Raw genomic sequence first — 10,295 nt, 5'->3', positions numbered from 1 at the left:
TTTTTTCAAAGTTCCGGTTATCTAATGCTAGAAGGGCGGGATACTGGTCTGGATTGACCACTCGTAACACTCGAGCGCAAGTAAATTAACCAATGGGATATAATCCTGTAAACTTGAATACACGTTTGCCCTGAGCTTAGCCTGTCAGGCAGTAGCCATTTGCCATCTGGTCTCCCCTTTGAGTTCCTCTACTATGTGCTTTAACTAGATTTAGGTGAGAACCTTATTGATCAAGTTAATGTCGTAGCTGGGGCTTTTGACACTGTTTGGGTCCAAAAAGTCTTCAGCGTAAGGAGCGAGGAAGCGCTACCTGACAGGAAAGTTCGGGGCACTGAATCCCGGACTGTCATTTTTGTTTACGCAGCTGAGGTTGACAGGCAGGTTTGTTGGTGTGTGTCAGGCCTACTATGTAAGTTAGCTGCACCACTGACTACAGCAGACGACAGTGGGGCGTAAAGTAAGAAAAAACTTTTCTTGAGTAAATGTAAATTCTTCTTTGAACTGCAGATGGTGTGATTTTAGTGATAACATTACCTCTCATTCCTCATTTCTTTGTGGGGGCTGAACTTTGAGCAACAAGTTACTAAACTAACCAGGTGTTTACGGTGAACTTTCCTAACCAAAGCTCGCTAACAAAGTAGCTACCCGACACTGACCTATGTTGTACTCGGGGGGAACGTTCTTCTTGGGGCTACTTAGCTAACATCGTACGGTAAATCCAGCGATTAAAAAAATAATTATGACATCAGATGTTCTTGCTAAGTTACAAACATACTTTTACGGGGTATTTTTTCCCACACACCAGTGCCTTTAATGTTTTCCAGTGGCGTAATATGCCTGCGGCTACAGAACAAATAATAGGATGAGCTAGCCTGGGTGATGAGGATTGTTCATTATGGTTTTGTTGTTTCTGTGCTGAGAAATCTCTGGAGTCAGTGCTGGCACCTCTGAATAGGCTCAGATCCACAAAGGGTGATGCAGCAGAAATAGCTGGACTCACAGACACTGCTGCCTTCAGTATTTTTTCATGTACTATATCTGTGAATGCCAGCTAGGTTTGTTTGGTGTTATTGCTGGATACTTTGACACATGCAGGTTTGTAGTTTATTCCACACTGCGACAGAATCAGAAGCAAGCAGATACTGTATCTCAGGATGGGAGTATTTACAGTGTAATCCATAAATAGTGTTGTCTCATTTAAGAGTTTGTGTAAGATCAGCTTTATATTGAGGTAAGGTTTTAATGAAAGCTCTTTCCCCTGTCAAGCAGATTAGTGGGTCAGTAATGCAGTGAGGCGACAATGGAGACCACAGAACGTGCCACTGAGGACGACCCTCTGAAGAGGGGAGAGGACGGAGTGGAGTCAACAGAGCTGAAGAAGAAGAGTTGTAAGGAAGTCTTGGGTTTTGCCAAACTGACCCACTGGCGAACTGCAGTCTTCTTCCTCTCCCTGTTCCTCTGCCTCACCATAGTGTTTGCCTTCTCCTTCATCATCCCCTGCCCTGTCAGACCACAGTATCTCGTTTCCTGGAACAGGACTTTTTATGAAGCAGGTGTGTACCATAGTGCGCTTTTCACTGCCTGGAAGTGTCTAAAATGTGGGACTAATTTCTGCTCTCGCTCTCTCTCTCTCTGCCACAGCAACCTATGACTTCTTAGCTATTGAAGCTGCAAGCAATGACAAGGTGATGGATGTCCTGTTTGTCCTCAGAATCAGAGAAGGCAGTCCTAACAATACTTGTGCTTATGCAGGTACGAAGCATTATTCAATTTTATTTTAATTCAGTCATGAAGAAACAAGAGTTGGATTGTTCACATTATATGGTGTTTTTTTGTGTTATTCAGATATACTCTTTGTGTTTTCCAGGCCTACCTTCACCATGCGTATTTGTGGTAGCCGTGGATGGGACAGATGGAGAGACCCTGTGGGAGCGTCCACTGCATCCTGAGTTCCACTGGGCCCACTGCGGTCTGGATAAAGAAACGGGCAGAACCTGGGACTGTCTGCTGTCCCATTCTGACCAGCTCACTGCCATTGACAAACGTTCTGGTTTGTGATTTATTACTACATATCTGTATTATGGATAGTATAAATTAATAAAATACACATTTTCATAATTAATTTCAGTCCTAACACATTAGTAACAACACTGAACTACCTACTATAGGCTACTTTTGTGAAAGTAGCCTGTGTTTTGCTTTGAGATCATATTTCACAGTGCCCCTTGGTCAGATTCATAACAACTTGAGTTAAAGCAAGGTTCTAGCACACTGTGAACATTAAAGAAACATGTTGTAATAAACTGTATTATGCTCAGTACAATGAGTCAACTCCATCTGCTGATGCCTGAGATGTAGTTGAAAGCTCAGAGGAAAGTTTGTAAGTGGACTTTGAGTTAAGATTATTTTGTAGAACAATTTTTCCAAAGTTCAAATATGAGATTTCATGTTTAAGGACAGTTGTAGTTGTAGTTATATAATCTGACAAACTCAGTCACATTGAACGTTCTGTTCCTGTGTGGTGTGTTTGCGTACAGGTGAAATTAGCTGGCAGCAGCTTCGTCCCACTGGTCCTTACAGCACTCTGCCTGTTCTTAGCGTCCCAGATCTGGATGGGGACGAAGTCGGTGATGTGGCTCTGGTAGCATCTGACAACACACAGGTAAACATCAGTGATCACCCCACAGTGCAAGTGTTGATTAATATGTTTTGGCGGTGAAATCACCTGTTAAAGTTGCAGTTGCAGTTGCAGAATTCACCCAATTTCCATGTCTCCCATCATGTCTGCAGACTCAGCTGGTATTCCTCTCAGGGACGACAGGTGTCCAGATCGGTTCTACAGTGGTTCTTAATTCCACAGAAACACCCCAACATCTTCTCCATTGCACTACAGAAGGTTCTCACTACGTACTGCTCCAAAAAGGTTAGTGTCTGAAATCAAGTCTTCGGTCCCAACAGAAAATAAGCCAAAGCTGTATAGAAGTTAAAAAGCCTTGTTATATATCTGGAAACCAATGTGATTTCACTGGAATTGTGCTTTTAAAAAAAGTGGCACTGACTCAGGGAGCATGAGGTGGTCATGTGGCATAAAAGCAGCTGAATATCACAGTCTTGTGGTGAAGCTTAGGGTGGAGTAAAATAACATTTTTAATTTTCATTAAAGTGTTTGATAATGTGTTTAAACGCGTCATTTTCACCGTATTTTCTTAAAATAAGAGACTTCTCCTCTTTACACAATTGTAATGTGCGTCTATTTATTATGAAGCTTTGGTTTCTCATTGTCATTACTGGGACAAAGAAAAGTAAACTGATCTCAGGTTCCAATACAAGTGCTGTACTGCACATAAATGCACACACTTGGAGGTACTTTACTCCTGATGGCAGTATTGAGTGATCTTGTGTTCACAGACACTGGCTTGTATGGGCTGGCACTGTGGAGGATTGCTGCCAAGGCTAAAGAAGGGATGGAGGTCAACCTCAAGAAGGATCAACACTGGGAGAGAAACGCTAGCGCCACAACTGGCCTTGTGTCCATCTACGAGTACGAAAAACCCTCCGTTAACTTATTATTTCACCAACACAGATTTCACTTAACAGCTTGTAATCATTGTGGCTTTAGCGGGAGACTTTGGATAATATTTATTTCTACTTTATAGGTCTGACTCAGTGAGACAAGTGCTCAAAACAGATGAAGCAGACGTATCATCTAACCTGCTGCTTGTGACTGGGAAGGAGGTGGCATTAGTCGATGGAAAAAATCTGCAGCTACTATGGAAATTCAATACCAGCTCAGTCCTCAGGTAACCCTCCTGTTTGTTGTTTCTTTATTTCACATATAGAGCTGAAACAATTACTAGAAAAATACAACAAAATTAATTGGCAACAATTTTTATAATTTTTTATCAAAATGGCCTAAATATATTAGTTCTGTCTAATTCATAAGACAGAACTAAAATATTTAGGTCAGTCTGGTTCTCTAAGATGGCAGGATATATTAGATTAGTTTAGGATTTGTTGGCCCGCATTTTTGACTATTTTCAGACATTTTATAGACAAAAGATTGATCGACAAAGACATGTTACTGTTACAGCTCTAACACTGATATTGCGCATACAGATAAACATTCATTTGGACATTAAAACTTCTATAGATATTTTATGGTCATATGTGTTTTGGGAGAGCACTTCAAATATAAACTACTAACCAGCCTTCATGAGTCAAATGCATGTTCTCCCCTCTGTCCTCGTTCATTCAGTCAGCCCTCCTTCGGTCACTTTAACAAAGACGGTTTACTTGATGTTGTGGTTGAGGAGGATATTGGCAACTACACAAAGAGGGTAAGATAAGTTTAAAAAGAGCTCCTCTCATGTGGTGTTCATTTTGAATCATAGATTAATTCTACCCCTGTCTGTCTTATCTGAAGATAATAATTCTTGATGGGAAGTCTGGTGGTGTGCTGTGGGAAGTCAGCCTTTTGGCCAGTCCGAATGCACCGAGACCCGCCTCGATACACACCACCAATTCTGTTTCAATCTTTGTGTTTTGGGGCACGATGCCCTCTGAGACCAACTCCTCTGTAAGTCCGCTGCCTTTACGGAAAGATGTACGTTACAGATAAAACTCTGTTACTCAGAAATTCATGAAATGCTGATATGACTCAAATGTTTCCTTCTAGGTACCATTAACGAGCGACCGACGTTCCTACATGCTGCATCCACTCTATTCTAAAGTTCTTCTCGAGTCCAGCAACGTCATGGACCACATCATAACATTTAAAGGTGGTCTTAAATTTCTCATGCTCTAACAACATTTATTTTATCATTTAACTACAACAACGTGTGACTAAGGAAACACTCTTTGTGTGACTGTATTTGTGTTTTTTTTCTCAGCCACACTGTTGGAGCGCGGGCGTCATGCTGCCTACTTCCTGCTTACGGGTCCTGGGATGGTGGGGCAAGAAGGCACCGTGGTCCTCAGCAAGAGAAAGCTGAAGCAGGATGTCCCTCACAGCAAAGTACTCCGTATCGGCACCGGAGGAGGCTCAGAGACCAATGAGGACATCAAAGAGGCCTTCAACCGACTCCGATTCAGGGACTGGTGAAAGGACCAGCTGTTAAATGTGCAATGATTCCTCAGTGTTAAAACCAGTTTGGCACAGCTGACTGTACAGTGGCTTAACTTGGCTTCATAAACCAAAGTGTATGTAAACTAGTTATGACCTTCCAACTGCTGATAACCAAAAAAAAAAAACCCATATTTTTTTGTTTAGAGACTTGATTTTGACAGGGTTCTTCCATGACTCTCCATTGGACTTTATCCATTGGGCATTATCTGTCTGTCTATCTTGTTCCCTGACAATCACTGTGCACAGATGCTGTTCTCCTGCTGACGAATCTAGAGAACCTGCCTTGTTTATATCATTTCTAGCACTTTCATGCATCAATGCAATGCTCTTTTTTTTTTTTTTTTTTTTTGTTTAAATCGCAGAGGCTGGATTATTATTTGGATCTATGCAGCTGTATGTCGCACTGTTCTTTAAAGGTAGCAGACACTAGCTTCAAAAGGTGGTAGTTCCTGTGTATTTCAAATTACAACAGCCTAAAATTTTCTCAAACTGTACAGTAAATCACACACATGTACAGTGAGACTTGAAATACAACAGAAACACCACCAGCCTTAAATTACACACTATGTGGTTACATGTTTTGTTGTGTATCCTATTTGCGAACATATTCGTAAGGCAGTCTTGTTTCATTGGTACTGTTGTTGATATGTGTGTCCCTTACCTAATCCAGAATGCTGTAACCGGTATTGCTAATGAACACTGATTAAACCTTTGAGGCACTCCGTGCTGAATCTCAAAGGATCACCATATTACTGAGTTACTGCTGTGGGTTTACAGCTCCTGATGAAGCGTTTCTTTCCTTAGTGATTTATATTAGTTAAATAAGTGAAAACGAGTTTCTTGTTTTTGCTGTACATTAATATATTGAACCTGTGGGACAGGCCTTTGTTGGAGCTGGCTTTTCTTTCTGACTTGATATGCTTGAATCTGAGCAATATTAAACTATTTTAAAATGACTTGATTTTTTTTTTTTAAATCTCAGAGATGTTTTATTATAGGAGCAAACACAAAGTATCTGGGCCATCGTTGTAATTGTAGAAACTGAAGTTGGCCTTTTTGCAAAACCAGACAAATTCAGTTATCTGAAAGCAATAATATCCTCTTAGTCTGCTCCTTTTATTAACATATACTTTAAGCTTTAATGAGGGACATCCCCCTGAGGGTGATTTCTTTTGCCTGTATCCATCGCCAGTGGCCTTATGGAAAAAATCTGAATAAATCTTACAAAGTTGAATGCTTTAGTATCATCACATGAATTTACAACACGGTGATCTCAATAAACTCTTCATTTTGTCATCAGAAACTGGTAGTTCATTTATTTTTGCCTTGTTTTACAATGAAATACTGCCCAGTCACCCCATTCAATCAGGAAACACGCTGATTTGAGTCCTTATAGAAAACGTTTTGCTGCCCTCTTGTGTTGTAGTATGTGTTGTAGTAAGTACACATGGTGAAAGAGTTGGAGCATGCAGCAGCCGTCATGCGCAATAAGGCGCGGGCACAGCCGCCTGAGTCGCAGTCCATGGATATATTGAGCCTAGTCACGTACCACAGGGCTTGAACCGCACAGTTTACTCCCTAAATAATTGCAGCGCGTCATTTATTTACCATGACGCACGACTGCTGACAGGCTCCTGTCCTCCTGAGTTAATCTGGGAGAATGGAAAGTCGGTCCTTGTAGGGAAACAGCCAGATCATGAAACTCTTAGCCCGCAACACCTGATTTTTTTTAAGGGGGCACGGCAGGAAAAGGCGCGGAGACGAGCCTGGAGGGGAGATGGAGCCGTACGGAGCGCGGTGGGAGGCGGAAGGGGCGCACGAACGGCGCGCTGCAGAGTCACGATGAGGAGACTGGAGGGACGCATTTGCCAGCATCCCATCTGTATTAGTGGGATTAATTTCGCGCACCGCAGCCCCACCGTGTACCATTTCCAGACCAGGGGATTTTAAGTCAGCGCTCCTCTAGTCAGATGAAACTGTGCAGTGTGAAAACGCCCCGTCAAACGCCGTGTACCCGATCAGCCGCGTACAGAAAGGCTGCGCCCTTCTGTCCTCTCTGTAACACCACTAACACATTTGATAGGACACGTAGAGAGTATCTCTGCTGCGCCCCCATATGACCTGGCAGCTGTAATTCCTTGACAGTGAGTTCCTGGTTTGGGCACATGAGCATTTACCAGCAGCTTCCACGTTATTTCCTCAGCCGAACACGTACAAAGACAGTGAACGAGGAAAATAACGCGCTGCAGTGTGCCACCGCTGCAGCTCAAACCAATCCCACCTGGGATACTTTAAATACTCAAACCAGAAATCAATTAATGATTAACAAACCCACTGCATGGCAGAATACTTCCGCGGTGAGAAGAGTTCACAGCTGAGCGAACTATTAAAACAAACACAATTGAAAAAGAAAAGGGGGGAAAAAAGCGCCATGGTGCTGCCGGGGCGTCTCCGGTTAGTTATCCCAGCTGCCCCTCATAACCCCGCACATCACTTTAAAAAAAATCAGACCTGGGTAGGTAGTCTGAGTCGTGAGACTGGTGTGCGCCTGTCAGTTCAATGTGACCTGCGTCCGCCATACCGTTATGGTCTGACTGCACGGCCGCAATATCTTCAGACCGGAGCGCGCGCATGGGGGCGCACACAGCTTTATCAGAGGCAACGACACGCTTTCACCGTCCGGTATAAAAGTCACTTGAGCTTGAGCCAGCAACTGCTACGAGAAAGGTACCGTTTACCTGCTTCCGTTTAAAACAGCTTTTAAACTATTTATCTTGAGGCTTATACCGCATGTATTTCTAAAGACTATGTGAGCATTGTAGGAGAATAGTTAGGCAATGAAAAAAAAAAAAAAAAAAAAATGAAGCTCCGGTGCCGCGTCTGAATATGACACTAAATTAAGTTCCGCGTGCAGACAGGCTTTCTATGACCTTGTAAAAGTAATTAATCACCTTGGTGGAATAAGAAATAGCAATAGTATTATCTGCTAGAGTGAAAAAGAAAGAGAAACCGGGCTGTGTTATGAGGAAATGCTTAAGGCCTGGTGAACGAGGCTATTGATAAGCTGTTTGCCAATATCGTTTATCGCGTATTATATTTCCGACATTTTTCGCACCTGAGGGTAAAACAGCTTTGATTAGACGCATGATTAATAACCGACAGCATATATATACAAATAATCTCATGTTATAGATGTGCTGGTGAAATCGAGTATTCTACGTTTCTAAAAAAAAAAAACACCCCTCAGGTGCCGCATGCAGCGCAACTAAATCTCCCCAAATTAAGCCTCTGCGGAACCGGACTGTCGTCTTCAGCAATAGAGGTTCGATATAAAGTTAATCCTAACACACCCGAGCTACAGCTTATAGGTGCAGTGGTGTCGATGTGTCTGTGAGGTAAACATGCATCTGACACTTAACGAGACACCATGTTTGAAATGAGCCTTCGCTTAGTGACAAGGAAAAAATTTTTTTTTTTTTTGTCTTGCATCCTGCAGTATCCACTGATGATGTTTTCTTAACAGAGGTGAAAATGGCTGAGGACATTAAGACCAAACTTGAGAACTATAGAACTGCACCCTTCGATGCCAGATTTCCCAACCAGAACCAGACCAGGAACTGCTGGTCCAACTACGTGGGTAAGACTGCGACGGCAAGGTCAAAGCAGTCAGCCGTGGCTCCAGACATTTCTAACTAAAGATAAATCTCAGAATCTTTTAAAACTCTGAATACATTCTGTGCTATTTAGATATTAAAAAATAATAAACTGTAGTAAAACTGTAATAAAATGTAGTATCATTGTACCTTTGATTAATAAGGCACTAAATCTATGACAGGTAAAACATGCCTATAGCTATAGCTATAGGCATAGCTTGTCTATAGCTAATACAGCTCCCCTAAGGTCTCTAAAACTTGATGACCTCTGACCTTTGGGCTGGTGATAATGCAGTATCAGATTTATTGTGGGTGCTAACATGACCCTTCCCCTTGCAAAATGGATCAAGGCCCCTGGTCTTTTTGTTTTGTTCTTTTTTTTAATATTCATTGTTGCTGTTTCTCTATTAATAGACTATCACCGCTGCCAGAAAGCTCTGACTGCCAAAGGACAAGACACCACCCCCTGTGAGTGGTACAGGAGGGTCTACAAATCACTTTGCCCCATGTCCTGGGTAAATCTATTTTTTTCATATCTCAGTTGTTCCTCGAGAAAAACTGTTTTTTACAAAAAGGCACAGACAAGTTGAATAGTGACGACAGGATATACGTGGTGCTCTCCCGTATGTGGGCTCAGTTTGTTTAGCAGGGGTCAAACAACTTTATCGTTCCTTGCATTCCTGTGAGTCTCTGCTCAGTAATGAGAATCAAAACAACATGAAGAGTTTCAGTCCAAACTTAGAGATGGGGGAGATTCCCTTAAAAAAAACTCATCTGAATAAAAAAATGCAGGACGGTACAGCATGTTCTTGAGTTACTTTTTAAGCCAAATCTCAGGAACAATATGAAATATTTACTGTTGGGCATCAGAAATCATTTTCCCCCAACTGGACATGGTGCCTTGGATTTCTATTCCACATGCATAAGGCAGCATCACTTGTAATGTTATTTTCTCTGCTACATTGTGTCTTACAACAACATAAAACTGAAGAAGAACTGCAGGTGCATTTCTCTCAGTGGGCAGAAACTCTCATGTATGTTGTACTTCAGGTCATGCAGTGATATGACAGCTCATGTTTATGACACGTTTAATCGAGTTCCTAACTTGCCAAATAGTTTTTCCATGTTTTTCATCATTTTCTGAACTATTTTAAGTTAAAAACAAAAGAACATTTATGTCACAAAGTTAAGTTTCACTCTGAAATTTTGTCCCTTTAGGTCCAGAAATGGGATGACCAGAGAGAAGAGGGAACTTTTCCCGGAAAAATCTAAGATTGCCATCTCCAAAGCTGTTGGACTGCAAAGATGTAATCTGTTCAGCTAAACGTTTGTGTATGTGGTGGGGAGACCATGTGGCTCCATCACCACCTTTCCACTACCGGTGCTCTGTCCTCGGAGTACACTAAAACTGAATGGTCATTCCCTCCTAATTTCATGAAATGTACAGAGAATTCTGCATTAAAATATCTCAGGATATATTTATGGACCTCAGTTGTCCCCTATGTTTTTTCTTTTTA

The 10,295-nt window shown here is 41.9% G+C and overlaps 2 protein-coding genes across 4 annotated transcripts; both read left to right on the top strand.

Annotated features, from left to right (window-relative positions):
* The first annotated feature begins 130 nt into the window (after positions 1-130).
* fam234a (family with sequence similarity 234 member A) lies at positions 131-6,081 on the top strand. 3 transcript variants are annotated; one of them, XM_041029337.1, is made up of 12 exons: positions 131-214; positions 1,270-1,553; positions 1,642-1,752; positions 1,868-2,050; positions 2,538-2,662; positions 2,791-2,923; positions 3,409-3,541; positions 3,657-3,800; positions 4,256-4,337; positions 4,424-4,576; positions 4,676-4,778; positions 4,890-6,081. In XM_041029337.1, the coding sequence occupies exons 2-12, from the start codon at positions 1,301-1,303 to the stop codon at positions 5,099-5,101; spliced, it is 1,632 nt and encodes a 543-aa protein (XP_040885271.1). In that variant the 5' UTR covers positions 131-214; positions 1,270-1,300; the 3' UTR covers positions 5,102-6,081. The 3 variants fall into 3 exon arrangements, with proteins under 3 accessions (XP_040885271.1, XP_040885270.1, XP_040885269.1); XM_041029336.1 differs by lacking the exon at positions 131-214 and adding an exon at positions 262-457 and having other exon boundaries at positions 1,267-1,553; XM_041029335.1 differs by lacking the exon at positions 131-214 and adding an exon at positions 263-457.
* Positions 6,082-7,694: 1,613 nt separating this feature from the next.
* On the top strand, positions 7,695-10,264 carry LOC121201344 (cytochrome c oxidase subunit 6B1). The gene is made up of 4 exons (XM_041067140.1): positions 7,695-7,852; positions 8,649-8,762; positions 9,193-9,293; positions 9,997-10,264. Exons 2-4 carry the CDS (start codon positions 8,657-8,659, stop codon positions 10,048-10,050), a joined length of 261 nt encoding a protein of 86 aa, XP_040923074.1. The 5' UTR covers positions 7,695-7,852; positions 8,649-8,656; the 3' UTR covers positions 10,051-10,264.
* The last annotated feature ends 31 nt before the right edge of the window (positions 10,265-10,295 follow it).

This window comes from Toxotes jaculatrix, chromosome 21 (genome assembly GCF_017976425.1).
Source record: "Toxotes jaculatrix isolate fToxJac2 chromosome 21, fToxJac2.pri, whole genome shotgun sequence".
Lineage (NCBI taxonomy): Eukaryota > Metazoa > Chordata > Actinopteri > Toxotidae > Toxotes > Toxotes jaculatrix.
Note: the sequence above shows the minus strand (reverse complement) of the source record. Positions and strands in the feature narration are given on the sequence as shown.

What these genes read in the sequence shown, in the direction of transcription:
- fam234a (XM_041029337.1), top strand. Translation starts at nt 1,301, where the DNA reads ATGGAGACCACAGAACGTGCCACTGAGGACGACCCTCTGAAGAGGGGA. An exon ending in TGCCATTGACAAACGTTCTG is followed by an intron (nt 2,051 to 2,537) that starts GTTTGTGATTTA and finishes GTTTGCGTACAG; the next exon opens with GTGAAATTAGCTGGCAGCAG. An exon ending in TAGCATCTGACAACACACAG is followed by an intron (nt 2,663 to 2,790) that starts GTAAACATCAGT and finishes TCATGTCTGCAG; the next exon opens with ACTCAGCTGGTATTCCTCTC.
- LOC121201344 (XM_041067140.1), top strand. Translation starts at nt 8,657, where the DNA reads ATGGCTGAGGACATTAAGACCAAACTTGAGAACTATAGAACTGCACCC. An exon ending in CTGCTGGTCCAACTACGTGG is followed by an intron (nt 8,763 to 9,192) that starts GTAAGACTGCGA and finishes CTCTATTAATAG; the next exon opens with ACTATCACCGCTGCCAGAAA. An exon ending in CACTTTGCCCCATGTCCTGG is followed by an intron (nt 9,294 to 9,996) that starts GTAAATCTATTT and finishes TTGTCCCTTTAG; the next exon opens with GTCCAGAAATGGGATGACCA.